Raw genomic sequence first — 19,311 nt, 5'->3', positions numbered from 1 at the left:
ATCAGTCTCTTCCTTTAAAGACATTAATTCTTTTGGATTAAGGCTCTACCTTATGACTTCATTTAACCTTAATCATTTCGTATTCCAAATACAATCACATTGGGGTTTAGGGCTTCAAACTGTGAATTTGGGGAGGACACAATTCAGTTCATGGCATATATAATTCAGCACTATAATGTGAGTTATTTTCCCATTTATACACAAGAGCAGGAGAGAAGAGAGATGGTTGAATTGATCCAAATTTGGGGATTAGCAGGATAGACTGGAGAGAAGGTCAGATGAAATGAGGGGCTGGTGAAAATATGGCTTAAAATTACTTCCCATGAATTACGTTCCAAGAATGATGGAAAGGGAAGCAGCAGGGATTGGTAAGCTTCATGGAAGATCCTCTCAGGTCTGGAGGCTGGAGAACAAAAGGGAACCCTTTATCATGTACCATCTCTGGGTAGAGTCCTTTCTTGGGATGTGATTGGTTGTTTCTGCACTTTCAACTTCACTGGCAACCGATGAGAATCATCAAACTGGAAAGATTTAGGTTCATTAGTGATAGCAATGATCACATTTTTCTTTCTTTTTAGACGACTAAATACATTGAACAAGTGTGCCTCAATGAAACTTGATGTGAACTTCCAAAGGAAAAAGGTAGGTACAACTTACTACACCTTACTAAGAGCATGGCTGTACCAGCAGGACAAGCTGTATTCACAGATTAAAAACAACACGAACCTAACCAAAATTCTGAAATGACTGACCGTCTATGTGTTTATTCTCCAAATATCTCGTTTTATCATAAGCATCATGAATAAGCCTGATAGGAACCTAGGCTAACATCTGTTTCACTTTGCTTTAGTTTTGATCAGAGAGTTTGCATACAAACGTAAAATGCCTTGCTTATGACGATCTTTCAGAAGTTTGTTTAGCTGTAAATATCCACTCCATATTAGACTAGCGTTCTCCAGTGATTTGTAGATTAAGAGAATGCAGAACAGAATCTATGAGGTGGGTCATGCCAGGTGTCTTCTGCTTCATTCCTTCCTATGGCATTTTATTTCAAGTGCAGTTCAGGATGTGTTCACTGTCAGGCTGGTTCATTTCATCGTGGTTGAGTGGGTGGAGGGAGAGGGTAACAACAGGATTCAGAACTTGCCCCATCTCTCCATTCTCACCCCTTGCCTTTTCTCTAGTCACAGGTAATGTCCTTCAGTTTCCTGAGTCACTACACTTCCTCTCTCTTATAGGATTTTGCAGGCATTTTTCTCTCTTTAGGAGTAAGGCTGGAGATTTCAGTTCTGAAACAAAGCTATACTTTATTGAGCACTTACTGTTTTCCACAAACTATGCAATCTTAAAAATGACAGAATGATTTCTGTTCGTTTCCAAGGCAAACCATTCAATATTACAGTAATCCAGGCCTACGCCCCAACCAGTAATGCTGAAGAAGCTGAAGTTAATCGGTTCTATGAAGACCTACAAGACCTTTTAGAACTAACACCCAAAAAAGATGTCCTTTTCATTATAGGGGACTGGAATGCAAAAGTAGGAAGTCAAGAAACACCTGGAGTAACTGGCAAATTTGGCCTTGGAGCACGGAATGAAGCAGGGCAAAGGCTAATAGAGTTTTGTCAAGAGAACGCACTGGTCATAGCAAACACCCTCTTCCAACAACACAAGGGAAGACTCTACACATGGACATCACCAGATGGTCAACACCGAAATCAGATTGATTATATTCTTTGCAACCAAAGATGGAGAAGCTGTATACAGTTAGCGAAAACAAGACCAGGAGCTGACTGTGGCTCAGATCATGAACTCCTTATTGTGAAGTTCAGACTTAAATTGAAGAAAGTAGGGAAAACCACTAGACCATTCAGATATGACCTCAATCAAATCCCTTATGATTATACAGTGGAAGTGAGAAATAGATTTAAGGGACTAGATCTGATTGATAGAGTGCCTGATGAACTCTGGACGGAGGTTCGTGACATTGTACAGGAGACAGGGACCAAGACCATCCCCATGGAAAAGAAATGCAAACAAGCAAAATGGCTGTCTGAGGAGGCCTTACAAATAGCTGTGAAAAGAAGAGAGGCGAAAAGCAAAGGAGAAAAGGAAAGATATAAGCATCTGAATGCAGAGTTCCAAAGAATAGCAAGGAGAGATAAGAAAGACTTCCTCAGTGATCAATGCAAAGAAATAGAGGAAAACAACAGAATAGGAAAAACAAGAGACCTCTTCAAGAAAATTAGAGATTCCAAGGGAACATTTCATGCAAAGATGGGCTCAATAAAGGACAGAAATGGTATGGACCTAACAGAAGCAGAAGATATTAAGAAGAGGTGGCAGGAATACACAGAAGAACTGTACAAAAAAGATCTTCACGACCAAGATAGTCACGATAACGTGATCACTGACCTAGAGCCAGACATCTTGGAATGTGAAGTCAAGTGGGCCTTAGAAAGCATCACTACTAACAAAGCTAGTGGAGGTGATGGAATTCCAGTTGAGCTATTTCAAGTCTTGAAAGATGATGCTGTGAAAGTACTGCACTCAATATGCCAGCAGATTTGGAAAACTCAGCAGTGGCCACAGAACTGGAAGAGGTCAGTCTTCATTCCAATCCCAAAGAAAGGCAATGCCAAAGAATGCTCAAACTACCGCACAATTGCACTCATCTCACACGCTAGTAAAGTCATGCTCAAAATTCTCCAAGCCAGGCTTCAGCAATATGTGAACCGTGAACTCCCAGATGTTCAAGCAGGTTTTAGAAAAGGCAGAGGCACCAGAGATCAAATTGCCAACATCCGCTGGATCATGGAGAAAGCAAGAGAGTTTCAGAAAAACATCTATTTCTGCTTCATTGACTATGCCAAAGCCTTTGACTGTGTGGATCACAATAAACTGTGGAACATTCTGAAAGAGATGGGAATCCCAGACCACCTGACCTGCCTCTTGAGAAACCTGTATGCAGATCAGGAAGCAACAGTTAGAACTGTACATGAAACAACAGACTGGTTCCAAATAGGAAAAGGTGTACGTCAAGGTTGTATATTGTCACCTTGCTTATTTAACTTATATGCAGAGTACATCATGAGGAACGCTGGGCTGGAAGAAGCACAAGCTGGAATCAAGATTGCTGGGAGAAATATCAATAACCTCAGATATGCAGATGACACTACCCTTATGGCAGAAAGTGAAGAGGAACTCAAAAGCCTCTTGGTGAAAGTGAAAGAGGAGAGTGAAAAGGTTGGCTTGAAGCTCAACATTCAGAAAACAAAGATCATGGCATCTGGTCCCATCACTTCATGGGAAATAGATGGAAAAACAGTGGAAACAGTGTCAGACTTTATTTTTTTGGGCTCCAAAATCACTGCAGATGCTGATTGCAGCCATGAAATTAAAAGACGCTTGCTCCTTGGAAGGAAAGTTATGACCAACCTTGATAGTATATTAAAAAGCAGAGACATTACTTTGCCAACCAAGGTCCGTCTAGTCAAGGCAATGGTTTTTCCCGTGGTCATGTATGGATGTGAGAGTTGGACTGTGAAGAAGGCTGATCACCGAAGAATAAGAATCGATGCTTTTGAACTGTGGTGTTGGAGAAGACTCTTGAGAATCCCTTGGACTGCAAGGAGATCCAACCAGTCCATTCTGAAGGAGATCAATCCTGGATGTTCATTGGAGGGACTGATGCTAAAGCTGAAACTCCAATACTTTGGCCACCTCATGCGACGAGTTGACTCACTGGAAAAGACTCTGCTGCTGGGAAAGGTTGGGGGCGGGAGGAGAAGGGGACGATGGAGAATGAGATGGCTGGATGGCATCACCGACTCTGTGGACATGAGTTTGAATGTACTCCGGGAGTTGGTGATGGACATGGAGGCCTGGCGTGCTGTAATTCATGGAGTCGCGGAGAGTCGGACACGACTGAGCGACTGAACTGAACTGATGTTATGACATTTCATGCATTGTGGCAGAGGGTCTCTGTTTTCTAGAGAAGGAAAATAATATCCGAACTGGCTAAGTCCCTGCCTGTGATCTATTAGCTGGTGGAGGAGCAGGGTTTCAACTTCAAATGTGTCTGACTCCAAAACTGAGGCCCATAACCACTGTGCTGAAAGACCTCTCTTTAATTGATCCTTTTAGGAAACTCAGAATTAAAATTGTTAGCTACTTTTTTCATTTCACATCTTTAGTATGTAACAAGTCAAGGCTTACTATATTTTGAGGAAGCAGAGAAAACATCCCTGAGTTGTAAGAAAGTGTTCTTTATTCTGGTCTACACAGAGAAGTCATTACAGCCCATGGATTTTAAGTCACTCCCGAGTAACCAAATCTTTAAAAATAACTTTAGCCTGAATTTCTGCTCTAAAATAGCACCCAAAGAAAGCGCAAATGAATTTTGGTTGACCTCACCTTCAAAACAATTTGGGGTTTGAGCTAGGAACCAAAGATTCAAGCGAAGGAGGTAAAATGGTGAAAAACAATATCCAGAGAATATATTAAAACATGGGCAATTTGTCCGGGTCAAAGAAAAATGAAAAATGTGGGAATAAACGTCCCAACAGCTGTCTGGCTGAATAGAGCCCTTGAGAAGTACACACACTGTTTGAAGCAGGAAGGTCAGATGTTGTTTTGGTTGTAACACATGGTTCTTATTAAACCAAGCGCAGCCACGCCTGTGTGGCTGGTCTGTCCAGCTGCCAGTGCAGATCCTTAGCTGCTATATATCACAAACACAAATGCCAAAAACTAATGACACGATTTGTTTTCAACCAAGTGGTGTGATTGAATTCCTCCCTTATCATCAGCATTTCAAAACCCACATGTGGGACAGGCTTGAATAACATGCATTAGGCCATGTTACCTTCACAGAAGCTCCTCTGTAAATTGGTCCCTTCGCCATTCTGACGTTCTTATTATGCCTTACGTTGGCTATGGTGGCATATACCCTTACAGCCCCTACTTAGCTGTGGGCCCCACGGATGCAGGCACTTGAATAAAACAGGGCTTTCCACATTGTAACATAGGGACTCATGGCTTGAATTTTGAAATAAATAAATCCAGTGAGTGGTCTCCACCCACTCATGAATCTTAGCCGTGACGCGTATTGGGGGCTGTGGTCTAAGCAGCTACACAGGAGACCCTGGTGGTGGCACGTGTCCCTGTGATCTGCTCCTGACACGAGTCACAGACCAGTCCTTTCTTGTTGTTCAGTCTCTCAGTTGTGTCCAGCTCTCCATAGCACCAAGGACTGCAGCACGCCAGGCTTCCACGTCCGTCACTATCTCCCGGAGTTTGCTCAAACTCACGTCCACTGAGTCAGTGATACCGTCCAATCAACTCAACCTCTGTCACCCTCTTCTCCTTTGCCTTCAGTCTTTCCCAGCATCAGGGTTGTTTCCAATGAGTTGGCTCTCGCCTCAGGTGGCCAGAGTTTTGGAGCTTCAGCCAATCATTTATTTTACTGCAAAAAAACAAACAACTAAATACAGACTAGGACTAGACTAAATGATCAAAAGTAGAAAGTGAAACTTGAGAACCAAGCACCACAAGAGCTTCAACCAACTGTGGAATTAGTTTGTTTGGCAGGAAAAAAAAAAAGACAGTAGCATTTCCTCTGGGTTTGTCCCTATTTTAATCAATCCAAGAAACAGAAATATAACGCTCATCTCTAATCTGCAGAGGCCCAGACATGTTTAATTCCCCAGAATGTCATCCCCAAATGGCTTCACCACCTGGGAACACAGTCATGCTTCTCCCTCCAGGGCCTCAGGAAGGCTGTGTGTGCCTCTTATCACTCTGTGGTGTGGTGAGCAGGTGCCCACAGTGCCCGATTCATGCCAGGTACCACTACTTATCACTAACCCCACGTCACAGATGCAGAGATCAAAGGACAGGGAACCCGAGTAACTTGCCCAGAGCCACTCAGAAACGGCACAGGCAGGATCTGAACCCAGCTGTTCTGCCCCTCCTGGCCCTTGAGAGGGACTCAGAAATGTATTGTCGTGAGCTTCTGGCCCTCAGCCTGAGACCCGGAAGGGCTTTCTCGGCAATATATACAATTAGGTATTTTTATTGTTGTTTTAGAAGAGGGATATTTCTTGCTTTTTGTACTCAAGTCCACAATTTATTTAATGTCTTCGTGGAAATTTACCTTTGGATCACTCGTGGTAAAAGAGTCATGAATTTCACTGCTCTCCTTTGAATTTGGTTCTCGCCTGATTTTGTTTAATTCTGAAGAGTTTGGTGGGTTGACCCAAGACAGGGGAGAAAAAACAAAACAAAATCCACAAATAGATGACAATGGTGAAGCTTCATTCATACTTAGTTAGGATTGCACTTTCCTTGTACATCAAATGCCACTCACTCGTAAAGCACCAGGACAGCTGAAATTGCACCTTACCACTTTGCAGAAGAGAAAAGCAGTCCTCTAAAGATTCAAGATTACTTTTCCCATGAGAAGCAGGTAGGGTGTCCTCAATCTTGGCCATGCATCTCACTGAAAGACTTACTAAACCCCCGCATTTCTGAGAGCCTGAGGACCCAGCCATTGGTCTCCTCTGGCCTCAGGCTCCTCCCCTTGCAATGCGGCAAGTGGCAGGGCCATGCTTCGGAACAGGAGGGCTCAGCCACTCAGCTCCAGTCAACTTTAATGGAAGATAGACATCTAAATTTCCATGTATTTGTGGAGTAGCCAGCCACCTCTTACATCTGTGGGCTCATATGGGCTCCTGTTTTCAGTGTAAAGAGATGGTCAGATTTTGTTTAAAAAAGACAAAATCCTTCCCTTTGCAGTGTCTGTTTTTGGCATTTGTCTCTGAAGCATATATAATTTCAGCTACGACTGTTCTCACTTTTTTAGAAAAAGTCAAAAGAAGTTTGAAGTTTCCTCTAAATTAAAAACGCCAAGGCACATGCAAAGCTACTCTTACTCAGAAAACTGTTTCTTCATTATGACCGACAGAATTCACACTTGCTTTATGACAACACTAAAATCCCCTCATTACAGTCTGTTAATGTGATGTGGCTTCTATTTAAAGTCAGAGACTGAAGACTCCAGTAAGGATTTCTGTTAAATGAGGAAAGAGAGAGACGCGTACACACACAGGACTCCTACCCAAGATTTCCTGAGGGAGGACGAGCGGCTTCCAAAGCAGGTCCTGGTTAAAGTCACAGTTATAATAAAGTTCTCTGAAATCATGACCCCAAGGTGGAAGGCAACACAGAAACCATGACTAATCGCCACGTTGCAGCCAGCACCTCCTGGCCTGGATGCCGTGGGCATTTCAAAGGAGCTGCAGCTGTTGTCAGGGGGCCCGGTCTGAGCCTCCGCCTGCACCCTCCCCCCCATTGCCTTTCATAACCTCAAATGTCCCACCAAATAAGACACCACCTGGCAGCTCCAAACAGCAGAGTCAAATGAGAGAAGTTACATTTCATTCCATCATTCCCTTGGCTGGAAAGCAGTACATCTTACACTGAAGAGTGTTATGTGTGAATATCCTCAAACCTGGATCTTTGAGTGAGAGGAGCTCTTCACTCATCTTTTCCAACCTCCTATCCAGCATAGAGCATCCAACAATTCACTCAGCTTCTGTTTATAAGCATCTAGACTTGAGTTCATTAAAATGTAAGGCAATTTATTTTTTCCTAACTACTGGAAGTCTTCCATGTAATAAACTAAAAGTTGACTTGATGTAAACGTGCCCGTCTGATTCCAACTTTTCTCTCTGGAGAGGCACAGAATATGGATTTCTTCTTTGTCTAGACCAGAGCTCAGCAAGCTACTGCTCCTGATATGGTAAAGAAAGTTGTACTGGAATAAAGCCACACCCATTCTTTTGGCTGCAAAGGCAGAGTTGAGTAGTTGTAATGTTCTAATATTTACTATCTGGCCCTTTACAGAAAGTTTTCTGACCTCTGTTCAATCTAGAACAAAGTTTCTTAAACTGTCTACAGTGAATGATCGATTTTTTAAAAAATTCCCAGCCTGCCACTGACCAAGATACTTTTGTAAGATTCATTACAAAACAATTATTAGAAACATGAATGATATTAGAAATATGAATGATACAATCATTAGATTAATTTCTAATGATTGTACTAGAGAAAATACAAGACTAAACGTTTTATTAGACTTTGCAGATACAAAATTGCAGTCCAATAAGTATAACTGGAACAAATATAACAGGAAACAGAAAAGAATTACAAAAATTGTTCATATTTTTACTAAAAGTGTACACTTAGGCAATTAATATGAAGAATCACGATTGCATTTGCAACTTTTTTTCTGTTGTTCAGCTGTCAGAACTAAACAAAAAGTTTACTTGAAATACCAATTCCCCATGTTAAATGTCTATACACACATTTCAATCAAACACTGTGACTATGAGTATTCCCGATGGTGAGTTTTCTGTTTGTTATCAAATTTAGGTTTGATTGACAGAAACCACTCAGAGGGGAAAATGTGTATCTCAAATGCTTCTTTGTTTTAATATTAACCATCATAAAGAAGCCAGTCTCACAGAATATGTTGAGTGGGGCTTACCTCATGGTCCAGTGGTTAAGACTCTGCCTTCCAAATTGGGGGGTGCAGACTCAATCCCTAAGATCCCACATGCTTTGCAGCCAAAAAAAACAAAACATAAAACAAAAACAATACTGTAGCAAATTCAGTAATGACTTCAAAAATGATACACATTTAAAAAAATAAAAATAAAGAGGTTTTAAAAGTAATTTCTAAAAGCTTTGGCTGTTCTTTTTTACTTTTACCAAAATGAAGTAAGTGATGCTATATTGTCAAAATTCATCTTTAATCCACAGTCACTAGCTAGTTTCTACAATAGTCTTTCTGTAAAACAATGGATCCTGTACATTATACACTCTGGGTTATGTAAGGTAAACTGATCTTGAAATGTCACATGTAACATGGACCTTGTGAGCCTAACACACAAGCTGGTCTCAACCCCGTTTAGTAAAACAAGTCCAGTGATCATGAACTTGGATAGCACAGCCATGCCAAGTGGTGACAAATGGTTTTAATACTTACTCTCAGTGTCTGAACTCACCTCACTGAAGACTGGTTAGGGGACTGTCAGCCTCTTGACACACTTTGAGTTGTACTGTTCTCGAGTTCCTTTTTTCTAAACCAAACCATTAGTCCTTTCAATCATCCTTCACAGAAGGTTGTGGTGTCTAAGATCACTGGCCAACCTGATTGCTCTACTCTGGAAATATATCCCATTCCATGCGCCCCTTAAGCTGTGGCCCGTTGTTCCTAACGTATGTTACTGGTGCAGAATACAGTGGGGCTGCACCTCCCAAGTGTTGAGATCCATGCTTTTGGTCAGATATCCTGAGGTGGATGTCTTGGTTTGGTTACCACATTTCATGGTTAACTCATATTAAGCCTAAATCTGCTACAACTCTTAAGACTATTGATAGGAACGAAGACCGTTCCATCCCACACATCCTGTAATAGACTTGTGAAGTTAAGTTCTTCGTGTTTAACTTCATGAAATTTCATCTTATTAACAGCCATCCTTCAATTCTGTTAAGATCATTATGCATCTCAAATCAGTATTCTCTAACAACAATAATTAGTTTCATCTTGCACTTTAAGATTTATCTGGCATTTTCACATATAATCTCATTTGAGTCTATTGGCAAACCATGCCGGATGTGGGTTGTTATCATGTCCATTTTACAGCTAAGAAAATCAAGTCTCAAAGTAGGTGCCTTGCTTAAGATCACTTAGTGAGACCTGAATGGAAGGGAGGTCCAGAAGTGAGCAGACATGTGTATACTTATAGCTGATTCACTTCATTGCACAGCAGAAACTAACACAACATTGTAAAGCAGTCGTCCTCCAATTAAAAATAAACAGCAACGAAAAAGGTCACCTGGTGAGTAATCTGTGCCATCTTCACAGTTTAAAAACATGAATCCTTCTGACTCATTCAACTTACTCTTAAAATGGACACAGCCTGAAGGCGTCCTGCGTCATTTGCTTTCAGTCTTTCCATCACCCTCTCTGGTGGAGTTACTCAACCGGCTACTCACAAAACGCTCTGTAGCCTCCAGCAGTTTGGCGTCTTGGCCTTTTGTCAGTTCCTGGCTGAAATCCAGACACACCGTGTCCCTAGTATTTCCCTGGTTTACTAAATCATTGAGATAAGAGAATAAAGTTAGTTTGGTGTGTCTTTTTCTCATAAAAACATCTGACTCCTAGAGGTTTCTATTTTGCATTTCTAAATAATCACAAACTAATTGTGTTTAGCCTCAAAAAAAGAAAAAAAAATGAAATCTGATCATCTCCTAAAGAGTACACCTTACATTTATTATTGGAGAGTCTACTATGTCCCTGACCATCTGCTGGGCCGTGAGTATATAAAAAACTAAAACTGTGGTGTTTTTCATGCTGTGAATCAAGGCCCATTGGTAGGTTATCAGATGAATCTGGTGGGTTGCAAACAACATTAAAAAAAAAAATGAAATGGACTAAACTAGAATATAAAATATCAGAGGATAAAGCTAACTGTGATAGCATAAATTTATGTATTTGTTTATTTAGCTTTAGTGTAATTTGAATAGGTGCCTTGAGTTGTGCTGGAGTTTTTTCTTTTAATGAATAGCTAACATGTATTGCGGAGAAGGCAATGGCAAGCCACTCCAGTACTCTTGCCTAGAAAATCCCATGGATGGAGGAGCCTGGTAGGCTGCAGTCCATGGGGTCGCTAAGGGTCGGACACGACTGAGCGACTTCACTTTCACTTTTCACTTTCACACATTGGAGAAGGAAATGGCAACCCACTCCAGTGTTCTTGCCTGGAGAATCCCAGGGAAGGGGGAGCCTGGTGGGCTTCCGTCTATGGGGTCGCACAGAGTCGGCCACAACTGAAGTGACTTAGCAGCAGCAACATGTATTGAGCACTTAGTATGCTCCACATACTGTTATCAGTGCTGTATTAACTTCCTTTCTTCTTCAGTTTTATTGAGATATATTTGACATATAGCACTGTATCAGTTTAAAGTGTGCAGCGTGATTTGACTGACATACATTATGACTACCACAGTAGGTTCAGTGAATATCCATCATCCCAGAGATACAATGCTAAAAAATAGAAGAAAAAAAAATGTTTTTCTTTGTAATGAGAACTCTTAGGACCTACTCACTTAACAACTTTCATAAATAACATACACAGTGTTCATTATATTTATGGTGTTTTACCTTGCATCTCTAGTACCCATTTATAACTAAAAAATGTATTTCTTATTGTATATCACTATCAGTAGTTTCAAAGATCCTGCGCCAGTGGGAAAAAATAGACTCAGAATCATGTCAATACCCTCTGGATGTACTCTGATAATTGCATACTAAAGAAGATAGGTATCTTTTCCTTTTTTCTCTGTTTTATTTTTGTTTTTTATTGCTTTGATTTTTGTTTGTTTGTTTTGGTTCAAACCATCTAAATACTGAAAAATTTCCCTGAACTGTTTGCCTTTTTCCCCAGGAGTTTACCACTTTTTCACATGCCTTGGTTGGGTTGTAAATATCTCTTTTTGCCCAGAGCCAGTATAATAATAAGCTCTTAGAGCCCAGCAGACAGGAGCGGGCTTTCCATCCCTAGCCCGCAGTGCCCGGCTTGGCATCTTTTCTAAACCAACATAAAGAAGTCTTTCTCCAACTAGTATGTGGTTTGCTAGCATCAGTAAACAAGTTTGGGATTGCTTTAGAGAGCTCATTCGAGCCAACACTAAATGTTATAGTTTCTATTTTAAAATATCTGTATTTTCTTTAAAAGCATATCCTTCTTTTGCCTTCTCAGAAACTATTTGCTAAAAGGTTTTTTTCAGAATATTTACTTAATATCAACTTCTCCTAGCTTCCTGAAATATGACATGAAAATCCAATAAACTCAACCTTCAAACTGTCACAGTACCTGATATTTAAATGGCCCTCAGATGTCAGGGTTTATTGTATCCATCACAGGGAAAAAGGAGGTAGAAAAATGCTATGAAGAAAGGATATTTTTGAGTCTTCATCCCAGAGTCTTGCCCCTTTTCCATTTGTGCAACTTTTTAAGCTCTTTCGCCAAAGTTTTATGCAACTTTTTTAAAACTCAAAGCTAATTTCCCACCATGCTGCCACAGCTATGAAATTCTCTGTGATTGCCATGGTTTTATACTCTCCTCCACCTTATACTTGAAAGTTCAAATCTGTCATTTAGTTTAATCCCTGTGAACCTAGATTTCCAGGGAATAAGAATGGAAGGATCCCACATTCACTGACTGAGCATCTGTTTATTTTTCCTTGAAGACAATATATTGCGATGTCCAGAGGAGTTAAGGTGGATTCCAGATATATAGAAAGATGGATAAGACATCTGTCTTACACGGACAGGAAGGACAGACGCAACTGAACAAACATGAGAAAATAACAAATAAGCAAAATACCCCTCAGTGAAGGATTAGTCAGTGCATTATTTCATGTAATCCCCGAAGCAAACCTGTGATGCAGAACCGATTTTCAGTCCCATTTTATAAATGATAGAAATGCACTTTGGAGAGAGTAAGCAACTTTCAGACAGTCACCTAAGTCTAACTGGTACTGCTTGCGCGGGCAACCAGGTCTTAGAACTGGATGCCAAAGTAAAGTGAAATAACACTTAGTCCAATTAATATATATATATATACACATATAGAAAGAAAGAGAGCAGTTACTCTCTGCTCGGCATTGGGGAGGATATAAAGATGAACACAACACAGAAACGCAGGCCCTGGCCCTGATGAGTTTATCTGTAACAGTTGAGAGTAGGTGCTTGGGACATGAGATTAAGATAGCTTTATAACAAATGTTACAGTAAAGATCTAAACTGAATGCTAGAGGAGCACAGTGGAAGCACAGTCACTGCCCTGGGGCTGTCAGGGAGGCTTCAAAGAGACCCATGAAGCTGAGCACCCAGGAACGGTCAGGGACCAAGGAAGGACGGGGGACCATATAAACCTTTAGGCTTCTAATCCTGTCACAGAGCTGGGGGTTGGGCCTAGTTGCAGGTCAGGGAGTAGAATGCAGGAAGATGGGGAGGAACCGCTAAAATAAGAAAAGCACGTTGGAGTCGGGTTGAAAGTCAGGTTGAAAATTCCATACCCAGACTTCACAGAGCTAAGGGGAACGGAAAGTGTCTAAACTGGGAAACCCTGTGATCGCACTTGGATTACACTGTGGAAAGCCATTTAGATGGAGAGGATATTGGCCCGGTTTTTACTGTAATAACCCAGCCAGAGGTGCCAAGGGCCCGCACTGGGGAATGAGAGTGAAGATATGGAACCAGGGAGCAGATTTGAGAACCATTTCAGAGTCAGGTCTTGGTAATACAGATAATGAAGAGGAGGAAGGAATGGATGATCCAGTTCATCTGGAAAGTAAATTATTTATACGTCTGTGCTGGGCCGGGCCCAGGGATTTACAAAGATAAAGAAAGCCATCTCTGGATTCAGGGAATCCAGACTCTCCTGTCTCAGGGGCTACAAATTCAGGCAGAACCCAGCCATAAGGAAACGTATGAGGTGTATGACAGGGCAAAATTGTGGGGCCATAGCACCCAGATATCCATGTCCCAGGAAGGTACTCAGATCCAGGGCTGATTTAAAACAAGAAGGCTGGCCCGGTGGTACTGGCTGGGATGGGACTTTCCTCCACCAGGAATCTCTAGAATGGCTCCCAAATTTCCACTTCCAGGAATTTGGAGATAATTTGGCTTTTAACTTACATGGGAACATATGCTGAGAATCAAGTCTGGGAGACTAAGGAGTATTGGCTTTGAGATCTAGTGACTCTGAGGCTTAGAAGAAGAAAGCTAGGAATATGGTCCTGCTGCTGCTGCTGCTGCTAAGTCACTTCAGTCGTGTCCAACTCTGTGTGACCCCATAGACGGCAGCCCACCAGGCTCCCCTGTCCCTGGGATTCTCCAGGCAAGAACACTGGAGTGGGTTGCCATTTCCTTCTCCAATGTGTGAAAGTGAAGTCGCTCAGTCATGTCTGACTCATGGGCTCCGTAAAGAGATTTAAGGAAAGAAGTAAATGCCTTCTATGGCAATATTAAGTTTCTACTCAAAAAGGAAGAACTGCAGGTGTTTTATATTTGGCCTGTCTGCTGCTGCTGCTGCTAAATCACTTCAGTCATGTCCGACTCTGTGCGACCCCATAGATGGCAGCCCACCAGGCTCCCCTGTCCCTGGGATTCTCCAGGCAAGGACACTGGAGTGGGTTGCCATTTCCTTCTCCAATGCATGAAAGTAAAAAGTGAAAGTGAAGTGGCTGAGTCGCTAGCCAGATGGTAATTACATCTGCTATAATTGGTTCAGGAAGCTTCTTAGGGAGGAAGGAAGGAAAACTGAAGGGAAGAGTGCTGGATGGGTTGGGAAGGGATCTTCCAGCTACTGGAAAGGAAGAGGGCATCCAGGACAATAAAGGTGATGGAGGGACCAGCAAAAGGGTCCACCCATGAGAGGGAGGGAAGGACGAGGTGGGGGTACCGTGCTCAGGCTCCCCAGACTGCCCTCTCCACCCCCGCCACCCTTACATTATTAGCATCCTATTGCTGTTTTCCAGGGTGAGGACTCCGATGAGGAAGATCTCTGCATCAGCAACAAATGGACTTTCCAAAGAACCAGCCGCCGGTGGTCTCGCGTGGACGACCTCCACACACTGTTTCCTGGAGGAGACAGAAATGGATCGTCGGGAGACATTAGGATGAGAAACACGACCAGCAGTGAAAGCGTCCTCACGGATCTGAGCGAGCCCGAGGTCTGCTCCATTCACAGTGAAAGCAGTGGCGGAAGCGACGGCCGCGGCCAGCCGGCCGGGCACGGTGCCAGCCGGGAGACCCTCGAGGGCCCCGGGCAGTACTGCGCCGACGGCCCGGTCATGCTGGACGCCGCGCTAGTGGGCAACAGCCTCCTGCCGTCCCCCAAAGACGGGCTCCAGCACCCTTTGCACCCAAAGAATGAGAAGCCCAGCCGGGCCAGAGCCAAGTCGTTCCTGAAACGCATGGAAACGCTGCGAGGGAAAGGCGCGCAGGGAAGGCACAAGGGGCGGACCGGGGGCCTGGTGATCAGCGGGCCCGTGCTGCAGCAGGAGCCCGAGTCCTTCAAGGCCATGCAGTGCGTCCAGATCCCAAACGGACACCTCCAGAACTCACCCCCCGCTACCGGCAGTGCCGGGCTTCCCGGCCCCACCAAGTGGGGCGCTGAGAGCAGCCCCTCGGAGAACAGCAGCAGTGGGGGGAGCACGCCCGGCCTGAAGGAGCGGAGGTGCCAGGAGGCCCACAAGCGCGGGGGCATGTACCTCGAAGACCTGGACGTGCTGTCGGGGACAGCGCTGCGGGACGCGGGGGACCGAAACCACCACGCGCACGAGTTTCACTCCCAAGAGAACTTGGTGGTGCACGTCCCCAAGGACCACAAGCCAGGAACCTTCCCCAAGGCGCTCTCTATCGAAAGCCTCTCTCCAACGGACAACAGCCACGGGGCGAACTGGAGGACCGGGAGTATCTCCCTGGGCAGACAGCCCGGCCCCGGGGCCAGGGAGCCCAGGCTCATGGGGTCCTGCCACAGGGCAAGTCGAGTCAGCATCTACGACAACGTCCCTGGCTCCCACCTGTACGCCAGCACCGGGGACCTTCTGGACTTGGAGAAGGATGACCTCTTCCCTCACCTGGATGACATCCTCCATCACGTCAACGGGCTCCAGGAGGTGGTGGATGACTGGTCCAGAAACGTGTTACCCGAACCCCAGACACACAGTGCCGGAGAGGCTGGCTTCTCCCCTTTCCCCTCTCCCAATCAGATCACCTTGGATTTTGAAGGCAACTCTGTCTCTGAAGGTCGGACCACACCCAGTGACATGGAAAGAGATGGAGCATCTCTTACTGAGTCAGAGGCCGCTGGAGTCAGAGAAAGGAGGGACTCAGGAGTAGGGGCCTCTCTGACCAGGCCAAACAGGTTGGTAGCATGGCTTTGTGAAATGAGGTTTAAATCCATTTCATAATAATTATGGTCTGTTTATTTAACAAACATTTATAGAGTACCTTCTAAATATTTAACACTGGTCTAAGCGATGTATGCAGTTGGGAATTATTTGAACAGGAGTATGTCTTTTGTGCAGATTGAATCCATGTTAACTCACATTCGTTTCTGTCAGTGTTTACCCTTTAATTCAATCTTCGTTTTATGCAAAAAAAAAAAAAAAATTGAGCTTCTTATGTGCAAAGCACTGATGATAAGGCCCATTGCCTGTGCGCAGGCTCTTCCCATGAGCTTGCCAAGCATCTCTTTGCCAAATCTTAAATTTTTAAAAAGTTCTATGAGAAATTTCTGAGATCTAAGGTGTATACAGTACTTCATATGTTTATTTTGACTTTAAAATGCAGATTACAAAGCACATAAAAGCTGTTTTACTATGACCGTTTCACAAAGCACCGTAGATAAGTGGCCCTGGAAGGGGGTAACCAGTAGGAACAGCCCTATTGTATGTGCTGCTGGGTCTCTCCTGAGGCAGTGATGTCTCTCGGGCTCACTGCTGTGCGGTCACATCAGGAGAGCTTCATCTGCACCTGTCACAAGTCAGAGTGTGGAGTCAGGACGGCAGTGTGACCGTACTCTACAGCTCCCAAATGTGTGTGAGCTCTGTCTCTGCCTCTGTCTGAACGTCCCTTTTACACACACAGTCTCACGTGCTTTCAAAACTGTGGGAATGGATTTAGGAATAAACTAACATATAAAATTTATTATATCACTTATTTAAGCCTCCTAATGGTGGCTCCGACGGTAAAGAATCTGCCAGCAATGCAGGAGACCTGGTTCGATCCCTGGGTCGGGAAGATTCCCTGGAGAAGGGAATGGCAACCCACTCCAGCATTCTGGCCTGGAGAATCCCAGGGACAGAGGAGCCTGGCGGGCTACAGTCCATGGGGGTCGCAGAGTTGGACACAACTGAGCAACTGACACCAGCAATGAAACAGATAATGACTTCTTCCAAAATAGTTTCTTCTGTTTGTTCTGTGCATTTCGTGTCTTTCTGCTCCATTTGCTCTGTGACTGTCTTGACTCGGAAACTATTTTGATTAGCTACTTAAAAATTGGTAACATCCCATGTTTTCTGACAAACCCATCCCCTTTGTGACTGGCTTCTCTGACGGTCTTTCCGGTAAAGGCGACTCCGGTGGAACAGCTTCCAGCTCTCACACCAGCCACAGCCATCTACGGCATCACCCCACATCAGTGGACAGACAGCAGGCCAGCTGAACCTGCTCCAGCGCTTCTCGCTGCTCCGCCTCACGGCCATCATGGAGAAGCACTCCATGTCCAACAAGCACGGCTGGACGTGGTGCGTAGCCCATTCGCCTTGGAGGGGACCATTCGTTTCCAGGCTCAGTGTGTGATGGCAAGCACTTCAGTGTTTGCTTTCTGAGTTCTGAGGAATCTGTTTGTTTCCTTCACTGCCAGTCTCCTGGAAAAGAAAATGCCCAGAGTTCTTCCTCAGTGTCCGCCTCTGGGCTGCCAAAGCCTGGATGAGATGTAGCCTACAGGAAGCATTGCTTTATTTGTAGCTCTCTGTCAGTTTCCAGGGAAGGCAGTCAGGCTCCAAGTAAAGAGTGATTAGTTGTGAACAGAGACATTAAAAATAAACTTGCCATAAAGTAATTCTTGCAGTTTTCAAATAAAACATCTGTTTCTCGTACCTCCTGGCCCAATGCAGAGCTCCACGCTTAGAGCATTGCTTCATTCTGAGAGCACCGAACTCTTCAAATACAGTTCCGCTCTTATTTCATTGGCTAATAAAAACAAGACTATTCAGTAAACCTTTGGAATAAGCAACTCACAAAAGCATATGTTGGAACTTGAATGTGGACCGATTTTAGACAATTTGATGGATTTGGAAAAACATAGGATGTGCTGCTAATTGTCATATGTTATATATTATGCACAAAGAAGAATCAGCAGTTTATATTTTATAAAATATAATAAGAAAGTTATAAATTGTGTGGTCAAATCAACATATGCTTGTGTATTAAAATTTTCTTTTAAAAAGGACAGCTGGTTCTAGAAAAGTAAGGGAAGATATGAACATAATATTTTATCTTCTCTTCTTTCTTCCCCAACCCCAACCAAATTTCTTCTTTCTGATGTAGTTTTTAATTTTGTTTTGTTTTGTCTTACTGGGAACTTTAAAGTGTTTATCGCTTAAGAATTGTGTCCATCACAGTTAAACTGGAATGTCAAGCACTTGATTTGAAAGCAGGGCCATAAATCCATTCTGCTAATGTGAATCACCCTGTTTAACAGTTAGAGGCACAGGGCACACTCAGTCCTTCCAATGTAACGTGAATGATCAAGGAAGAAATGTTGAATCCCCCTGCGCCTGTCAGATGTTCCAACAAAAGCTTGGCTTCCCTCTTGCTTTCACAGCCTCTCCCCGCAGTGTGCTCCACGAGGCGTGCATGACCTGGTTTCTGTGAATTCTAGGGCAGTTCCAAAGTTCATGAAGAGGATGAAAGTTCCCGATTATCGAGACAAGGCGGTCTTTGGCGTTCCCCTCATCGTTCACGTCCAGAGAACTGGGCAGCCCCTGCCACAGAGCATCCAGCAAGCGCTGAGGTATCTACGCAGCAACTGCCTTGATCAGGTAGGGTCGTCAGTCCCAGGCACAGGCCAGGCAGCACAGAGCGCCAGCCAGATCAGATCCATCCAGGGTCAGACAAGTCATGCCTCTCCGAAAGAAAAGGCACTGTTGTCTTTAGAGGTCACTGTTTAATTTGACCAGGTGACATCCTCCTCAAGCCATGTGAGGATATTTCCTCACTGGCAACTTGAAGGACACCCTGGAGTGACTGCAGAAAGCTGACATTGATCATTTGTACCTGTGATGGCTAATTTGTGTTCCCCGGAAACTGGGAGTAAAGTTATCTACTACATTTCCTTTTAATTACAGTCTCAATGCCACCATTGATTTCACAGCATTCTTTTATCCCTGTTTGTTTTTAAACTAGAATTAGGTATTTATATCTCCCTTTATTGATTTTTTTGAAGTAGCACCGTAACTGTTTATATTTTTAAATTTATTTATATATTTTTAAAATGTGCAAGTAAAATATGAAAATAATATCAGCTAAGTTAAATGTCCCTTCATCTTGTGGAGCTGATTAAAAAGCTCAAGCTGAACAAAATTTTTGGAGACCATCTTTCATCTCCAGGACTGTGGGGGCCGCCACAGTAGTGGACAATGAATGTCCCAGAGTGCAGCCTGGT

The 19,311-nt window shown here is 43.6% G+C and overlaps 1 protein-coding gene across 8 annotated transcripts in view; it reads left to right on the top strand.

The window, feature by feature from the left end:
• Window positions 1–19,311, top strand: part of STARD13 (StAR related lipid transfer domain containing 13) — a 525,698-nt gene that overhangs the window by 485,937 nt on the left and 20,450 nt on the right. For 6 of the 8 annotated variants that reach the window (XM_055426262.2, XM_055426259.2, XM_055426257.2 and 3 more), the window contains 4 exons: window positions 579–642; window positions 14,615–16,005; window positions 17,216–17,389; window positions 18,472–18,688. In XM_055426262.2, the coding sequence (XP_055282237.2) occupies window positions 579–642; window positions 14,615–16,005; window positions 17,216–17,389; window positions 18,472–18,688 (1,846 nt within the window). The remainder of the gene's footprint in view (window positions 1–578; window positions 643–14,614; window positions 16,006–17,215; window positions 17,390–18,471; window positions 18,689–19,311) is intronic. The other 2 variants (XM_055426261.2, XM_055426260.2) reach the window with 1 other exon arrangement.

This window comes from Moschus berezovskii, chromosome 13, assembly GCF_049115385.1.
Source record: "Moschus berezovskii isolate FMDL1 chromosome 13, NW_MosBer_1.0, whole genome shotgun sequence".
NCBI classification, from domain to species: domain Eukaryota; kingdom Metazoa; phylum Chordata; class Mammalia; order Artiodactyla; family Moschidae; genus Moschus; species Moschus berezovskii.
The sequence above is the reverse complement of the archived record's forward strand: the minus strand, read 5'-3'. Positions and strand labels throughout refer to the sequence as shown.